The 19,475-nt window shown below is 38.0% G+C and overlaps 1 protein-coding gene across 31 annotated transcripts in view; it reads left to right on the top strand.

Annotated features, from left to right (window-relative positions):
• STK33 (serine/threonine kinase 33) overlaps nucleotides 1–19,475 on the top strand; it is a 222,230-nt gene that overhangs the window by 115,314 nt on the left and 87,441 nt on the right. For 4 of the 31 annotated variants that reach the window (XM_019036322.4, XM_055355403.2, XM_055355402.2 and 1 more), the window contains one exon: nucleotides 16,652–16,765. In XM_019036322.4, the coding sequence (XP_018891867.1) occupies nucleotides 16,697–16,765 (69 nt within the window). In that variant the 5' untranslated portion in view covers nucleotides 16,652–16,696. Of the gene's footprint in view, nucleotides 1–556; nucleotides 762–3,889; nucleotides 3,924–4,392; nucleotides 4,458–4,887; nucleotides 5,045–6,392; nucleotides 6,779–8,189; nucleotides 8,304–16,651; nucleotides 16,766–19,475 lie in introns of those variants that run through there. The other 27 variants (XM_063710941.1, XM_063710918.1, XM_063710924.1 and 24 more) reach the window with 22 other exon arrangements.

Raw genomic sequence — 19,475 nt, 5'->3', positions numbered from 1 at the left:
GAAAGTGATGAGGATCAGAGTGCCTTTCCTCATGTGGAATGAAACATCCAAGTCAGAACGTTACATCACACATTTCCTCAGCTAACTACCTAGTTTCCTGGAAAGTTGCTGGCTTTGGACAGCTCCTCTCTCTCGGTACTCTTGAGAATGTTTGACGTAGAGGACAGGCACTCTGACTATGGAATTTTACGTTAATATATTTATTAGTGAAAAAGTTTTAATTGGTGCTTGATAGTCAAAGCTAGCAGACTTCCCAGATTTACTGTCAAATTCCTGATCTTATTGATCTTTTGCTTATTGGATTAAGATTCCTGAGTATGAGGAGACTATTTTCTTTTCAGCTTCCTGGATGGAGCACAGCAGAGCCTTCCTGTTTGGATCCTTAGAGCGGTTTTACTTCTTCAAGAATGTATTGAATTTTTTGTCTGCCTTAGCTACATGTGGGCCCCCTTGCTCGCTCTTAGACCTATTCTCTGATTTCATGAAGGGGAAGGCGGGATTATTTCCTTTTTCTTACAATATTTTTTCTTCTATTTTTTATCTTTTTCTTTTCTAGGCAGGGCCACTACTTCTCAGCACATCCGGCCTTCTGGCTCATCTCCTCCCTGCATCTCACTACGCCCCTCCCCACTCCAGGGTAAATTCCAATAATGCTGCTCTGTTCCAGATGGAGTTCGTGTTGACTGAGGTGAATTTTAGGGCTGTAACTGGTTTGGTCTGATCTGGATCCCCATTATAATATTGAAATCTCTACAGTGGAGGTGAGGAACACTGCCACTTCCGTTCCTTTAAATGTCTGCTACATCTCAGATGATCGTTGGGAGTGATTCATCTTCATATAATTTTAGGGCTAGAAGGAACCTCAATATGTCCTAGTCTGTGCTTAAATTCCCCCATTGCTTCCCTTCTTCCACCTGATGCTCCAGCCTCTACTCAAACACTTGTAGTCCCTGAGATAGTCTTTTCCTTTTATCTTTGACAGCTGTAAATGTCAGGAAGCCCTTTATATTAGATGGAAATTGGCACCCACTGTCCCTTCAAATCACATAGAAGTCTAATCCCATATGCCTAATCCTCTTCAGAAATGTGAAGAGAGCTCTCACATTCCCTTTGAGATATCTCTTCTCCATATGATCCCCTCATTTCTTTGAGGACTTTTCCAATATTCCTGCCTGTTTTTCTAACTAAATGATTTGTGATTCTGGCTGTTTTCCACAAAATCGACACTCAAAAATTTTCATTGAGTGCCTATTATGTATAAGGAAGGGCCTGTGCTGGAGAAAGGTCCTTGGCTTCTGGTTGCTTATTTTTTTATTTGTTATTTTTTTTGAGACAGAGTCTTGCTCTGTCACCCAGGCTAGAGTGCAGTGGTGCGATCTCAGCTCACTGCAACCTCTGCCTCCTGGGTTCAAACGATTTTCCAACCTCAGCCTCCTGAGTAGCTGGGACTGCAGGAGCACACCACCACGACTGGCTAATTTTTGTATTTTTTGTAGAGACGGGGTTTCACCATGTTGGCCAGGCTGATCTCGAACTCCTGACCGCAAGTGATCGGCCTGCCTCCGCCTCCCAAAGTGTTGGGGTTATAGGCGTGAACCACTGTGCCTGGCCAGCTTCTGATTGCTTATCATGGAGAGGGAGAAAAGACTGATATCAACAGGGAAGAATCAGGGAGAGTGTTTCCTGGTTTATCCACTGTCTCTAAACTGCAATTTCTGTTCTCGCTTTTTTTTTTTTTTTTTTGAGACGGAGTCTATCTAGCTCTGTTGCCAGGCTGGAGTACAGTGGCATGATCTTGGCTCACTGCAATCTCCGCCTTCTGGGTTCAAGAGATTCTCCTGCCTCAGCCTCCCTAGTAGCCGGGATTACAGGTGCATGCCACCACACCCAGCTAATTTTTGTATTTTTAGTAGAGATGGGGTTTCTCTACTAAAACCCCAGGTTGGTCAGGATGTTGACCAGGATGGTCTCGATCTGACCTTGTGATCCACCCGCCTCGGCCTGCCAAAGTGCTGGGATTACAGGCGTGAGCCACCGCACCCGGCCTCTGTTCTCGCTTTTAACTGTCAGTATAGGGGCCACATTTAAGACTGTCCTTCCGTATTACTGCTTAATCAGTGAGGAACATCATGCAAATTAAAATAGAAAGGAAAAGTTAATAGCAAACATCAAACATTTTTAAAAATTCTGAAATAATGTGAATTTTAAATATACTGTAAATCCTTTTATAAGACAATACAGACTCATTTTCCTAATCATGCCCTTAATGAAAATAATAAACAAGTGCTAGTCTTCCTTAAAATATAGCAATATCATCTAGAAAACTCACTGGGCCCTTCTTTAGGCTTTGTAAACATGTTACTAAAGCAGTCATTCATTTGGCTTGGTCTGCAGAATGTCAGACAATTCGTAAGTTTTTTTTTTCCCCCTTTACTTGAATAAAACACATTTTGACTGAATTGACTATTTAGGTTTCTTGTAGACACAGTCTTAGCAAAGAAAACTAAAAAAAAATGCTTTTGGAGAAGAAAATTATAGCTAGTTATATCTTATAAAACCATTCTTGTGTTCATTTTCTTGAGGAAATTGCTGTAAGTGTATCTTCTAGGGCCAATATGTAAGAGACCTTTTTATGATTAAATAAAAGCCCAGAGATTTTCATTATCAGAATTGTTTTATTGACTTGCCTTAGTTCTAAAAATAAAATGAAAACCTTAAGCCAAAGGAAGGCTCATGTATTAGTTAAATACTGACATAATTTGAACTTATTTTATTTGCTTATATTATGTCCAGTACCTATGTATGTCCAATCTTTGGAGACACAAAGAAACATTATTGTATTAGAAGATTCTTTGGTTTTGTAATACATATTTTTATATGTAAAGTCCTGTTTAAACAGAATTCCATGATTCTATAGAAAAAGAGCTATTAATCTTTGTGTTTACATAAGTTTGCAATACTTGATTAATTTTAAACCTCTAAAATATGAGTGACATCATTTGTCCTGTGAAATAGTAGATTTGTTTTAGTAACAAATCTTTCAGATCAATTCGTAAATGAGAAAGAAATAAATGTGAGTAAACATTTGTTCTATCTTGGTTTTTGTTTAAACTAAAATAATTAGAATTCAGCCAGCCAAAAAGAAGTTAAATTTGAAATCTAATTCTTGTCAAGAAATTTTGCATGCAGCTATTCAACCTGTTGTTTTAGAATTGCTGTGGTAAGAAAGTAGAACGTTATTTTGGCAAATATAGCGCTTGGTAGACTGGAGAGCAAAAATGAAACTTCTCAGTGAGTAATAGAAAGAAATCCTATGCTTTATGCATATAGCTACCAAGTACTTCTAAGGCAACTGATAAATTAGAAGACTGGAGCGAGAAAGTACTCAGAAGTCTGTGACAATGTCAGTGATATGATAATGACTTATTGAAAAATTGATGAAAATTAAAGGAAATGCTTTCTGAACAAAGCTAAGAAAAGAATAGCTGTTTTTAGATCCCCCAAAATCTATCTTAAAATGAAAATTTTAATATTTAAAGGTTCCATTGAAAATTTGTGAATATATATATTTGTAAACCTTGAAGGATATGGTAAGTGTGCTTTTAGGAGTACTGTTTATCATGAAAGAACTCAGCTGCAGTTAAATAAACCTATACGTTACAAATACTTCTTACAATTTCTTATAAAAAGTACCATAAAATCAATATTCTTAATGTATGCAAAAAATGATGTTTTACACATCTGACATGGGACTTCTCTACACCTCAGAGAGAAAGCACTATTTTTCCCAAACAGAAAGCCTATCATTTGCAGATCTACTCCACTGCTCTGAGTCATTGATGGTTATAGGTTTTATATTTAACCTGAAATGCAAAACATTTTCTTCTAGGCCTGAAGTTAAATCATTTTGGAAAGTGATACAGGTACATTCTGAATTTTCTTTGTCTTGCTACGTATTCTTGAAAAACCAGGTTAAGTGTTTATAAGAGATGTGTGTGTGTGTGTGTGTGTATTTTGAGTGGCATCAGTTGCATTATTTTCTTCCTCTGCCTGTCTGGGGGGCACTTTTAATGTGCCTGTCCCCATACTCTCCATTATGAGTTTTAATCACAATAGAAATTTTTTTCCCACCACTTTGATGAAAGGTCATATTTATTGGGCAGACTTATCTATTCTATTTAATAATCTTATAATATACTATATACATTACCTGGGGTAAATGTAAGTACGACATTTAAAAATCTATTTACAAATGAGACTGACCTGTAAATCCCCCTTTTGGGGAATACTGCTATGGTCAGATTTTGGTTATTTTAAGTGAATAAAATGAACCGGATGGCTTTGCGTGCTCTGAAACCATTTATATGAGAATCATCTGTTCAATAAAAGTAGGAGAGGACTCTGCTATGAAACTTCCTGAGTGAAATGATAAGTGGCATGAAGAAAAACAAAGCAAGGTAAGGGGGGAGAGGGCATGGGCTTGTTGTTTTAGATGAGGTGGTTAGGAAAGCCTTTCAAATGAGCAGAAGCCACAGTGAAGCATGGGAGCAGACCGTGTGAATGTTTGAGGGAAGAGCATCCCAGGCAGAGGAAGCAGAAGGGCAAAGCCTTGAGAAGGGAGTATACTTGGCATATTAGAGGAGCAGCAAGAGGCTACTGTATCTGAGAGAAAGGAGATATGAAAGCTGAGAGGTAGTGAAGAGTACGTTTATTTGGGACCGTAGAGGCAAAATTCAACAAAATTTCTTTGTCATTTCTGTTTCTTAAGCTTACTCTTTAATTATGTTTTTCTATCTTTTAGATTTGACTGCACACTTAGTATATTTTTATCCTTTCTCCTCTGATTTTCATAAAGGTTTAAGAGTATAAATTTTCTTTTAAGTGCAGCTTTGCCTGCATTCTGTTAAGCTTAATGGCCATAAGTCACATGGCTACCCCTTATCTGAAAGAGAAGCCCGGAAATGTAGGATGTTAATGAGCACATTGCTGCCCCAAAGAAGATCAGGATTCTGTTAGTAAGAAAGAATGAGAGGACAACTTTTAGGTAAACTACTAGCAATATCTTTTATAAAATCGTATAAGCCTGGCAGATTTTCCTGCCAATCACAATAGATAAGGATTTGATAAAAGCACAGCTTTCTGATTAGAAAACCAGGTATTTCTTTGATGAAATAAATATATTTAATTTCCTATTCTAGTCAAGTTTATTCCAGTTCAAAGGATAACAGTATATTGCATATATCCCCAGCTTTATCAATCTATGACTACAGAATCTACTTTTAAAGACTATCTGAAATGGTATAGCATAAAACCATAATAATGTACTCCCAATTACTTCTGGAAGTTTCTCAAAGTACTCCTTTATATGTATTGCAGAGTGTATTTTTCTTCCTCCTCAACTGAGATCTTTCCAACTTGCCACCATGCAGCTGCCAATGGTCCTAGTTAAGTAAAAGGCTGCCATACCTATTTTAGACTCAGGGAAAAATAGCACCCACTCATTTTTATTTTTGCTCAATATAAAAATGAGGATACTTATGAGGATACTTAAACTTTTAGGATTAGCTCGTTTTCTAAAAATTGAATTATTAGGCCGGGCGCCGTGGCTCACGCCTGTAATCCCAGCACTTTGGGAGGCCGAGGTGGGTGGATCACGAGGTCAGGAGATCGAGACCATCCTGGCTAACACGGTGAAACCTCATCTCTACTAAAAATACAAAAAAATTAGCTGGGCGTGGTGGCGGGCCCCTGTAGTCCCAGCTGCTGGGGAGGCTGAGGCAGAAGAATGGTGTGAACCTGGGAGGTGGAGCTTGCAGTGAGCCGAGATCGCACCACTGCACTCCAGCCTGGGTGACAGAGCAAGACTCCGTCTCAAAAAAAAAAAAAAAAAAAAAAATTGAATTATTCACTCCTTTGTAAAGTATGTAATAGGAATTTGCTCTAATAATCAATAGATTAAGGTTTAAAATTTGAAACCATTAATGTATGTTTAACACCAATATTTTAAGCCTTTTTAAAAACCACAACCCACATTAAGAAATACATTTCATACTGCGATCAAGTACACACGCACACACACACTCTATACATATATGTCTGTCCAATTAAAAGTTTCACAGAAATTTCCAAGGAGGTATGCTAAATATTATCTATTTGATTCTACTTTATTTTTAAAAAGTGGTATCAACCCACAAAATGGATTTCGTAACCCACTACTGCAGTTTGATAAGATGCTGTTTTAGACCATGCTTTTCACCAGTTTTGTGGTCCTATTTTGTCCTTTTCATGTCTATACAGGATGCTTCTAGTGCTAGTTGCTAGCTTTTCTCTGATTTCCAGGATGGTAATAGGTTAAGAATTTCTCTAAATGGTTATTTCTTTTCTTTCTGCAGCTCTCATGTGTGAATATGTGTCTAGTGCATCCTTAACCTAAGGACTTCACCAGTTCGAAATTACAGTTTTCACCATCAACTACCTTATCCTTTTTGGTCTGGTTTTCTTCCTCAAACAGTGGAAACATTTTTAAAGTTGCTTTTGTTGCAGAGTTAAACAAATGGCTGATAGTGGCTTAGATAAAAAATCCACAAAATGCCCCGACTGTTCATCTGCTTCTCAGAAAGATGTACTTTGTGTATGTTCCAGCAAAACAAGAGTTCCTCCAGTTTTGGTGGTGGAAATGTCACAGACATCAAGTATTGGTAGTGCTGAATCTTTAATTTCACTGGAGAGAAAAAAAGAAAAAAATATCAACAGAGATATAACCTCTGGGAAAGATTTGGTAAATATCAAAGATTCCACATCTAAGCACAAGTTGACATCCCGTTCCCTAATGGCACTCCTAGCTTCATCCATATCCCATGAGTTCTTGTTAGCTAATTCATTGCCTTCATAACTATTAAACATTTCTTTTCTCACAGAAGAGGTGAGTAAATTTGGTTAGTAACTTGTTATATGATGTTTCAAACCACTGCCCAAATTAATTATTTCTCAGGACATGAGGTAATTAAACACGTTATCCCAACTTCTTTTTTTAATGGTTTATACAGAAATGAATTGGTTTTCAAGTTGAATTAAATCTGAATTTTTGAGTATTTTCTTCAACTGATGGAGAATTAGATTTATGGTTGTGGTTAAGTGAAGGGTAGTTATGGCTTTGTTATTTAAGTTGTGGTTGTCTAGGTGAAATATCAACTATACTTTACAAAATCAGTTTGCATTAGTTACAAATAATCTATGGCTACCCAATTGTACTGATTTCGATGTATTCATCTTTTTTTTTTTTTTTTTTGAGATGGAGTTTTGCTCTTGTTGCCCAGGCTGGAGTGCAATGGCACGATCTCAGCTCATCACAACTTCTGCCTCCTAGGTTCAAGTGATTTTCCTAGCTCAGCCTCCTTAGTAGCTGAGATTACAGGAATGCACCACCATGCCCAGCTAATTTTTTGTATTTTTAGTAGAGAGGGGGTTTCTCCATGTTGGTCAGGCTGGTCTTGAACTTCTGACCTCAGGTGATCCACCCACCTTGGCCTCCCAAAGTGCTGGGATTACAGGCATGAGCCACCGCACCCAGCCATATTCATCTTTATATAGAATAGGCAGTGTGTAAGATTGTGGTTGATACAGCACAACTTTGGAGACAGAGCAATAAGCCTAAGAAAAGTCAGGTTCCCATTCCTCAAAATTTTACCTTCTTCATATGTTCTCCCTTGACTGTTATTTCTGATTTGTATTATCATATAGTTACTGCCATATGGATGTATCTGAGTGAGTTGTTACTATGTTATTGTCACTCAAAGCATATTTTTGAGTGGCCAATAATTTATGTATAAGCCATTTGATATGGTTGTTAAATTGTGAAAGGAGAGTGATTGAGAAAGTTATAAAGTTGCTTTCTTTGATTTCAGAGAATCACTAGGTAAGCTTTGATGAATCTGCTACGCTGGTTATCATGTAGACTTTCCTGGATTCAGGGGATTGGATTGAATATCTTCTTAAGGTCTCCTTTAGCCTAATGAGCCAATGAATTGCATAGGGCTTAGAATTTGAAAAAGACAGTAAACAATCTTGTGCATAGTAAACATGGCACACGTTAAAGAGTTATCAGATTATCTAAATTAGGATTCTTTGTCAACAAAGAATATTACATCTTAAAGTTGTTTTTTTTTTTTAATTTTTTTTTTTGGTCCCAGCCCTCAAGAACCTCAAATGTAGAGAGAAAAGCATCTCAGCAACAATGGGGTCGGGGCAACTTTACAGAAGGAAAAGTTCCTCACATAAGGATTGAGAATGGAGCTGCTATTGAGGTATATAGAAAGCAAATGAAGCTACTGTGAACTTTCAGGTTTCTTCTAAGTCAATGGTTAATAGGGAAAATGATTTAAAAATAAATCTCTAAGGAAAGGAAGTAAAGAAAAGAGGAAATGTACCATTTTCAAGTATGTTAACATTTTTACTAAAGAAAATACAGATTAATTATCTTCTGTTTATGGAGGACCAAGTGGATTTTAATAAAAGTGGATAACATTTTCATTAGATAAAATGAGGATAGTTTCATCTTCAGGTCTTGGCCGTTGCTGAAAGCAATAGTGGAGTCTTTGTTTAGACCTTTTCATGATGCAGAGATGGACCAGATAATTTTAGTTTGGCTGTTCACTTCCTTGATAGTGAGGCCAGAATCTCCCTCATGAGCTCCTCCATCTTTTCCATCCTGTGATTGGATAAATACCAATACTATTTTTCCAGGATTCAAATTATTATATAAAATAAGAATTAAATATTAAAACAATAAAAAAATTAAAATGTGTGTTTTTAACATTAAAGAAACTGCAATAAGAACAACCACAACAAGAAGAAAATTGTGTTAATGTTACCATTTAAATGGCTTTGGGGCACCACAAATTGCACCCATATAAGATGGTATACTTAATAAATGTATATGTTCTGATTGCTCAGCTGACTGACCACTCTTCATCTCTCTCCCTCTCCTTGGGCCTCCCTAGTCCCTGATACACAAAAATATTGAAATTAGGCCACTTAATAATCCTACAGTGGTTCAAGTGAAAGGGATTGCATGTCTTTCACTTTCAGTCAAAAGCTAGAAATGATCAAGCCTGATGTCAAAACTTGTTTTAAAAGATATTTGGCAACTTACTTGAAATGATTAGAAAAGCTGCCTGGCCTGAAAAACTCTGACACACACACACAAGTTTACCAAGTTTTAAATTTAGTCTTGGGCCAGGCATGATGGCTCATGCCTGTAATCTTAGCATTTTGAAAGGCTGAGGAAGGAGGATCACTTGAGGCCAAGAGTTTGAGACCAGACTGGGCGACATAGCAAAACTCCTTCTCTAAAGAATTTTTTAAAACATTAGCAGGGTATAGAGGTATTCGGCTGTAGTCCTGGCTACTGTGGGGGTGCTGAGATGTGAGTATCACTTGAGCCCAGAAGTTTGAGGCTGCAGTGAGCTATGATCATACCACTGCATTCTAGCCTGGGCGACAGAGTGAGACCTTGTCTCCAAAAACAGTAAAATAAATAAATAATAAATTTAGTCTTAAGAGCTTTTATAAAAGCAAAATGTGTTCATTGTGAAAAATTAGGCAAATATAAATGTGGAGAAAATAAAAATTATCAACCAGATACAACCAATTTAAAAATTATTAACTTCACTTTTTCTATGCATGTACTAGTTTTATTTTATTTTTCTTTAACATTTTTCCTGTTTTAAATTAGAGGATATTTCAAATATATATATACATATTTTAAAGAAGTAACTTTAACTTGGTATAGTTGAAGTTGACGCTTCTATTCCCCCATAAAATATACTCATTTTAAATATTTTAAACATTTCAGAAGAGTATAAAGAAGGAAATTACAAGCATCCACAATTCTATTACCCTTACGTAACTACTATTAATATTTAGATGAACGTTTTCACAGATATCCATGTAAGCACCTCCTCATACACACATTATCATAATGAAATCATATCTTGTATGCTTTTCACACTGTACACTATGTCATGGACTTCTTCTGTGTCAGTAAAAATAGATCTACATTATCATTTTAATAACCTCCTTACACAATTATTAGAAATAAGAAACTGTTTTCTCCTTCATCACTATGTGTTAATATCAAAGCAGTTAGTTGAAGAAAGTGATTAGTTTGTAAAAAACTAGTTGGCCATTTCTCATTTTAGAATTCCTATTTAAACAGTATTGAATACTGTCTTCAAATTGTGGTTCTATTTAGAGAGAAAATAAAAGTTTAACTTTTAAAGAACAAGAAAAATTGGGGAAATGGTTATGAAGAGATTATTTTGTAAATGAGAAAAGGGTAAATGACCATTTTAGTTGAGATTTAACTCACTTTACAAAATATAGGCATACTTCATCATATCATGCTTTGATTTATTGCACTCTGCAGATCTTGTGTTTTTTACAAATTTGAAGTTTTGGCAACTGTGTCAAGCAAGTCTGTTGGTGCCATTTTTCCAACAGCATGTGCTCATTTTGTGCCTTTGTGTCACATTTTGGTAATTCTCACAGTATTTCAAACTTTTTCTTCTTTATTATATCTGTTGTGATCTGTGATCAGTGATTTTTGATGTTACTATTGTACTTGTTTGCGGGCGTCACAAATTGCACCCATATAAGATGGCAATAAGTGTTGTGTGCGTTCTGATTGCTCCAGTGACTGACCATTCTTCCATCTCTCTCCCTCTCCTTGGCCCTTCCTAGTCCCTGAGAGACAATATTAAAATTAGGACAATTAATAACCCTGCAGTGTTTGAAGTGAAAGGAAGAGTCACATGTCTTTCACTTTAAATCAAAAGCCAGAAATGATTAAGCCTAATGAGGAGGGCATGTTGAAAGCCAAGATAGGCTGAAAGCTAGGCCTCTTGCACCATTTAACCAAGTTTTTAAAGAAAAAGAAAATTTGTTGAATGAAATTAAAAGTGCTATTCCAGTGAACACGTGAATGATAAGCAAAACAGCCTTATTGCTGATCTGGAGAAAGTTTGATTTTGGAAAAGATCAAACCAAGCACAACATTCCTTAAGCCAAAGCCTAATCCATAGCAAGGCCCTGTTTTCAGTTTTGTGACGGGGAGAGAAGTGAGGACGTTGTAGGAGAAAAGCTTGAAGCTAGCACAGATTGGTTCAGGAGGTTTAAGGAAAGTAGCTGTCTCTATAACATAAAAGGTGGAAGCAGCAAGTGCTGATGTAGAAGCTGCAGCAAGTTATCCAGAAGATCTACCTAAGACCATTGATAGAAGATGGCTACACTAAACAACAGATTTAAGCCTTAGAAGATGCTAACTAATCCTTTCATAGCTAGAGAGGAGTAATCAATGCTTGGCTTCACAGCCCCACAGGATAGGCTGACTCTCCTGTTAGTGACTAATGAAGCTGGTGACTTTAAGTTGAAGCCAGTGCTCATTTATCGTTTTGAAATTCCTAGGGCCTTAAGAATTTATGCTAAATTTGCTCTGCCTGTGCTCATTAAATAAAACAACAAAGCCTGAATGATAGCACCTTTGCTTACAGCATGGTTTACTGAAATTTTAAGCCCACACTTGAGACCTACTTCTCAGAAAAAAGTCTTCTTTCCAAATATTACTGCTCATTGACAATGCACCTGGTCACCCAAGAGCTCTAATGGAGATGTACAAGATGAATGTTGTTTTCATGCCTGCTAACACAACATTCATTCTGTAGCCCATGGATCAAAGAGTGATTTCTGTTTTGTAGCCTTATTATTTAAGAGAGAAATTTCATAAGGCTATATCTGCCACAGATAGTGATTCCTCTGATGGATCTGGGCAGATTAAGTTGAAAACCTTTTGGAAAGGATTCATCATTCTGGATGCCATTAAGAACATTTGTGATTCATGAGAGAAGATCAGAATATCAACATTGATGGAGTCTGGTAAATGTTGATTCCCACCCTCATGGAAGACTTTGAAGGGTTCAAGTCTTAAGTGGATAAAGTAACTATAGATATAATGGAAACAGCAAGAGAACTAGAAGTGGTGCCTGAAGATGGGACTGACTTTTTGCAGTCTCATGATAAAACATGAATGAGTGAAGAATTGCTTCTTATGGATGAGCAAAGAAAGTGATTTCTTGAGATGGAATATACTCCTAGTGAAGATGCTGTGAACATTTTTGAAATGACAACAAAATTTAGAATGTTACATAAACTTAGTTGATAAAGCAGTGGCAGAGTTTGAGAGGACTAACTTCAGTTTTGAAAGAAGTTCTGCTGTGAGTAAAATGCTATCAAACAGCATCACATGCTACAGAGAAATATTTTATGAAAGGAAGAGTCAATTGATGCACCAAACTTCATGGTTGTCTTATTTTTAGAAATTGTCACAGCCACTCCAGTCTTCAACCACCACTACCCTAATCAGTCATCAGTCATCTACATGGAGGCAGGACCCTCCACCAGCAAAAAGATTACAATTGCATTGTTATGTTTGTTCGCATTTTTTTTTTGCAATGCCGCATTTTAAAATTTTGTGTACATTTTTAGACATAATGCTATTGCAGTTAATAGATTATAATATAGTGTAAACATAACTTTTATATGCTTTATTGCAATTTTTGCTTTATGGTGGTGGTCTGGAACTGAATACACAATATCTCTGAGGTATCTCTGTATATAGTTGAGAGTTGCATATAAATATAAGAATAAAATTATGTTTTGTACTATTTTATAATTAAGTTTTCTGACTTTAATTCTATTATGTGCTATTAAGTGGTATCAAGGAAGAGAGAAGAGCTAGGTTTTTTTAAGAGATACAAAAGAAACAGCACCTTTAGGAGCTTTTAGACCATCTTGGAAGAAAAAAAAATAAGCCAAAAGGTTTGTAAACAAAAAAGCAATAATATTGTTTGAGGACCAATGCGTACATGGTGAAAGGAGTAAAAATAACAGAACAGACACAATTGTGTTAAACAAGGAAGCCCTTCATGAAGGAGGTGAGTAATTAGTTGGGCGTTGAATTTTCTGTTACAAAAGAAAGGAATGTAAGCGTTAGAAAATACGAAGACAAGCCTCTAATTTACCTGTTGCATGGTGATTTGGTTTGGTTTTGTGTCCCCACCCAAATCTCATCTTGTAGCTCCCATAATTCCCATGTGTTGTGGGAGGGACCCTATGGGAGATGATTGAATCATGGGGACAGGTTTTTCTCATGTTCTCATGATAGTGACTGGATCTCATAGGATCTGATGGTTTTAAAAATGGGAGTTTCTCTGCACAAACTCTCTCTTTGCCTGCTTCCATCCACGTAAGACGTGATTTGCTCCTCCTTGCCTTCTGCCATGATTGTGAGGCCTCCCCAGCCATGTGGAACTGTAAGTCCAATGAACCTCTTTATTTTGTAAATTGCCCAGTCTCGGGTATGTCTTTATCAGCAGTGTGAAAATGGACTAATACAGTAAATTGGTACCAGGAGTGGGGTGCTGCCAAAAAGACACCCACAAATGTAGAAGTGACTTTTTTTTTTTTTTTTTTTGAGATGGAGTCTTGCTTTGTCACCAGGCTAGAGTGCAGTGGTGCGATCTCAGCTCGCTGCAACCTTCACCTCCTGGGTTCAAGCAATTCGTGTGCCTCAGCCTTCCAAGTAGCTGGGATTATAGGCACAGGCCACCACACCTAGCTAATTTTTGTATTTTTAGTAGAGATGGGGTTTCACCATGTTGGCCAGGATGGTCTCGATCTCCTGACCTCGTAATCTGCCTGCCTCGGCCTCCCAAAATACTGGGATTACAGGCATGAGCCACTGCACCCAGCTGGAAGTGACTTTGGAACTGGGTAATAGACAGAGGTTGGAACAGTTTGGAGGGCTCAGAACAAGATAGGAAAATGTGGGACAGTTTGGAACTCCCTAGCGACTTGTTGAATGTCTTTGAACAAAATGCTGATAATGATATGGATGATGAAATTCAGGCTGAGGTGCTTTCAGATGGAGATGAGGAACTTCTTGGGAACTGGAGCAAAGGTGACTCTTGTTATGTTTTACTAAAGCGACTGGCAGCATTTTGCCCCTGCCTTAGAGATTTGTGGAACTTTAAACTTGAGAGAGATGATTTAGGGTATCTGGTGGAAGAAATTTCTAAGCAGCAAAACATTCAAGAGGCAACTTGGGTGCTGTTAAAGGCATTCAGTTTTATAAGGGAAGCAGAGCATAAAAATTTGGAAAATTTGCAGCCTGACAGTGCAATAGAAAAGAAAATCCCATTTTCTGAGGAGAAATTCAAGCTGGCTGCAGAAATTTGCATAAGCAACCAGGAGGCAAATGTTAATCCCCAAGACAATGAGAAAAATGTCTCCAGGGCATGTCAGAGGTCTTCACAGCAGCCCCTCCCATTACCCAGAGTACTAGGAGGAAAAAGTGGTTTCGTGGGCTGGGCCCAGGATTCTCATGCTGTGTGCAGTCTAGAGACTTGGTGCCCTGCATCCTAGCCACTCCAGCCATGGCTGAAAGGGCCCAACATAGAGCTCGGGCCATGGCCTCAGAGGGTGCAAGTCTCAAGCCTTGGCTGCTTTCATGTGGTGTTGAGTCTGCGAGTGCACAGAAGTGAAGAATTAGGGTTTGGGAACCTCCACCTAGATTTCAGAAGATATATGGAAATGCCTGGATGCGCAGGCAGTAGTTTGCTGCAGGGGCAGGATCCTCAGGGAGAACCTCTTCTAGGGTAGTGCAGAAGGGAAATATGGGGTGGGAGCCCCCACACAGAGTCCCTGCTGGGGCACTGCCTAGTGGAACTGTGAGAAGAGGGCCACCATTCTCCAGACCCTAGAGTAGTAGATCCACCGACAGCTTGCACCATGCACCTGGAAAGGCCACAGACACTTAATGTCAGCCTGTGAAAGCAGCCAGGAGGGAGGCTGTACCTTGCAAAGCTACAGGGACAGAGCTGCCCAAGACTATGGGAACCTACCTCTTGCATCAGCGTGACCTGGATGTGAGACATGGAGTCAAAGGAGGTCATTTTGGAGCTTTAAGATTTGACTGCCCCACTGGATTTTGGACTTGCATTGGGCCTGTAGCCTTTTTGTTTTGGCCAATTTCTCCCATTTGTAATGGCTATATTTACCCAATGCCTATACCCCCATTGTATCTAGGAAGTAACTAACTTGCTTTTGATTTTACGGGCTGATAGGCAGAAGGGACTTACCTTGTCTCAGATGTGGACTTTTGAGTTAATGCTGAAATGGGTTGAGACTTTGGGGGACTGTTGGGAAGGCATGATTGGTTTTGAAATGTGAACATATGAGATTTGGGAAGGGCCAGAGTTGGAATGATATGGTTTGGCTCTATGTCCCCACCCAAATTTCATCTTGTAGCTCCCATAATTCCCATGTGTCATGGGAGGGAACCAGTGGGAGATGATTGAATCACGGGGGTGGGTCTTTTCCATGTTGTTCTCATGATAGTGAATGGGTCTCACGAGATCTGATGGTTTTAAAAACAGGAGTTTCTGTGTACAAGCCCTCTCTTTGCCTGCTTCCATCCATGTAAGATGTGACATGCTCCTCCTTGCCTTCTGACATGATTGTGAAGCTTCCCCAGTCATGTGGAACTGTAAATCCAATAAACCTCTTTCTTTTGTAAATTGCCCATTCTCAGATATGTCTTTATCAGCAGCGTGAAAACGGACTAATACACATGGTGAATGTGAAAGTGATCACACATACAGAGAGAGAGAGAGTGGCATTTCGAGAGTGGCATTTCTATGGAAGGCTTTGACTAGCTGACCCAACCAGGGCATTACCTAGTGGCATTAGTTCAGCTGCTTTCCCATGTTCTGGTTCCTATGCATGATGGGTCCAGAAACTCTTGTTAATTCCCTGGAGTTGATTTAGATCAGGGAGACTGACTCCCCCAAAACCAAATTGACAAGAAATGAAAGTGTAAATGAGTTTAGCTGTTTATTATTTACAATGCAAACCAAAATGGTGATGTTGGCAAAACCAATGTATTCTTTCTTTGTAAGCAGAAGTTAAATGATAAGAGGATGGATTCTTGGTTTGGATGATGGTTTTATGGGTAGTGGTTATTTTTTTCTCAGTGCTGATCTGTGTTGAAATTTTTGTCACATATTGCTTTTTTTTTTTAAAGCAAAAGGAATCAAAAGTGATTTTTAATAAGATAAAGGAAAAGCATTAGTTGTTAAATGAAGAAACATTTGTTCAGTAGTTACTATGTGTCGATTTTGTAGTATAGCTCTCAGAAATTTGGGATGTTTTGGGGTGAGTGTATTTTATATCTACACACACTTATGTGTGTGTATATATATAAATCATTTCTCCTTTTTCTTATGAAGATATTTCATTAATATATTATAGTTTGAAAGAGATTCATTTTTATACTTTTGAGTTTTTCCACATTTCACCATTAGGATTTTTATGGTTTTCCTCCAAAGGACACTTAATAAAATTCATCAGTGCTTATTTTTGGTTAATTAAGATGTGTTTATTAATATTGAAGCAAATATGTAGTGTCTTCTATTTGATTTTAACTTGGAGCAGAATCTCTTTTCCCTTGGGTGAGTATCTGTCAGTATTATATGTTCATTTTTAATAGCTGATGAATGGCATAGAGAGACAACTTTTTTTTTTTTTTTTTCTCCAGGAAATCTATACCTTTGGAAGAATATTGGGAAAAGGGAGCTTTGGAATGGTCATTGAAGCGACAGACAAGGAAACAGAAACGAAGTGGGCAATTAAAAAAGTGAACAAAGAAAAGGTAAGGCTCATTAGCAGCATCCTACTGAGGGCACAGTGTTAGTGCAGGGTGGGTGTGGACAGTACAGCTTTTTACACTAACACAAGCTGCCTCTCACCCTGAGGTCCCAGGCCTGGGCTGATCCCCCGGAGAAGCGTGGCATTTCTCTAGCCTCCTGGAAAGGGACTAGTTTCTGAACTCAAGTAGGCAAGTGCTGCCTGGAAAAAACAAATGAAAGGAATAACATAACCAATATAACAAAAAATAGGTAAATTTTACCAGAGTATGCTGAAGATAAGGGCTGGTTCTCAGTGTTCTGTAGGTGTAAGGCTGTGGGCTAGAGATATCTTAGCTAGAAGTGCAGATACTCTCTCCTGATTTTGTTTTGATATACTTTTCTCCTATCCTCTCCTTTCATTTCCTCACTGTTCGCTAATTCTGTTTGTTCATCCTGCCTGCTCTTTCACGTTGAACCACTTTTTGCTTCAACTAACTACTGCTATACTCTTTTATCTGCTGCACTCCTCACTAGATTTCCTCTTGAACTGGGGAACGACTGAGCTTCTCTTGACGATAAAATCTAAGACCTCAGACTTTACACCTGATCATTTCATCAACCTTTTTCATTTCTGTGCCTGGGAAAAACCAAACAACATTATGGTGTTTTCCCCTAGGATTTGTGATGATAAATACCACATTTAAAAAACAAAATGGTAGGTTTTATGTATTGTTTAAAACAAACTGTAGCAAATTACATACCATTTGTCCCTAATGTTTAGTAAGGTAACATATCAATCTTAGTAAAGGGATTAAGAGCCTTTCTAGAAATCTTTAGAATTCTTTAAAACTATAGGTAGCATCCTACGTGCTACCTAAGATGTTATTTCCTTTTCTCCTTTGGTGTTAGCTAGGGTTAGGGGTTCAGTTTTTGGGTTATATAACTATCATACCTACTTGCAACTTTAGGAATTAATAATCTTTCATATTTATATTGATGTTGAGAGTTTTTAAGACCGTAAGATAGTAAGATAAAACTATATAGTCAGTATATGAAGTGAATAGTGTAATATTGTGTTATATTCAGGCCAAGCCATTTGGGAAGGGGTGAGAAACAGAATTGAGATGGATATTAGGAGAAATTGGGGTAACTTTCCATATCTAGTCTAGACAAAAATTCACTCCTCACAGTCACTATTTCTCTTGATCCTTTAGGTCGAGGGTCCCCAACCCCCAGGTCTTGGACCGGTACCTGTCCGTGGCCTGTTAGGAACCAGGCTGCACACCAGGAGATGAGCAGCAGGCGAGTGAACATCACCACCTGATCTCTGCCTCCTGTCAGATCAGCAGCGGCGTTAGATTCTCATAGGAGCGCAAACTCTACTGTGAACTGTATATGTGAGGGATCTATGCTGCATGCTCCTTATGAGAATCCGACTAATGCCTGATGATCTGAGGTAGAACAGTTTCACTCTGAAACCATGCCCTCTCCCGCAACCCTGGTTCATGGAAAAATTGTCTTCCATTAAATCGGTCCCTGGTTCCAAAAAGGTCAGGGACTGCTGCTCTAGGTTAACCTTTAAATGTGACTTAATCCTTGGGTGGGGCATAGTATGATGGGCAGCATCCCACCCACTCCTGAGATGCTAAAGGTTGAGGAGCAAAGGTAATTGGAAGCTGGAATGACACTAGGTAAAATTTTAATTAGGCAAAATTTGCCTTATGACTAATCCATTTCCACTCCCTTAAGAACCATTATGTACTCTCCCAAATCAGGTGGATGGGAGGTGGAGGAATAGGACCTTTTTTATCCCTTGCAGGGAGATTTTTTTTATTAGAAATAAATGAGGACAATGCTTATCCTCAAATAATGACAATTTCAAGATCAATAGAGGTGATGATTTGGCAGGGCGGTGATGGTGAGGGTGGAGAAAGCCCTTCTAGAATTTCTGAGATAGAGGACATTGTAGATTATCAATTACCTACACCCGAATGAAGTCCTTGTGCTCCTTGGAGTGTTACTGACTTTACCTTTTGCTATCTGCATGGTGAGTGTTAAATGTTAGGAGACATCTAACAGCTGAAGGCAAGATCTCTCTCTCTCTCTGTCTCTGTCTCTCATTGTCTGTCTCTTTCTCTCTCTTTCCATCTCTCTCTCTGTTTCTCCCTCAGTTAACCAGGCAGGCCCGGAAATAACAGTGCAGAGCCGAGTGTAGAATCTCATTGCCTATTATTTTTTAATATATATATATATATAATCAAATCAAAACAAGATAACAGCAAAACAAAGAAAAACTTTTTGTTTTTTTTCTTCCTCAATTTATGTCCTTGGAAGTAGATTTTATTTTTATTATGCTAACATCAAGGGATCAACATATTTTTAAAGGAAATATCAAAAAGCCTATTAAAAGTTGGAGTAATTTTCGTGGTTTTGTGAGGGGACAGATACCATGTTGTAGCTAAGTTATGGAAACAATTCAAGAAACAGATGTGGCTTGAGGCAAAATTATATGTAACTTAAAATTGGACAAAGGAAAGAAGGGGCATAATTTAATCTGATCACAGGAATAAATGGCATGATATCATTTGAAAAGAAACATCTCAAAAAATGTATGAATTCACTTCAGATATGAAGTTACAGGAAGAAAAGTAAGAAAACGTAAAATAACTTTTCTATCAAAGAATGTAGGAGTGATTTTCATTATGTGAAATCTGTGTTTCTTCATTGATTAAG

This window comes from Gorilla gorilla, chromosome 9, assembly GCF_029281585.2.
Source record: "Gorilla gorilla gorilla isolate KB3781 chromosome 9, NHGRI_mGorGor1-v2.1_pri, whole genome shotgun sequence".
Taxonomy (NCBI): Eukaryota; Metazoa; Chordata; class Mammalia; order Primates; family Hominidae; genus Gorilla; species Gorilla gorilla.
The sequence above is the reverse complement of the archived record's forward strand: the minus strand, read 5'-3'. Positions and strand labels throughout refer to the sequence as shown.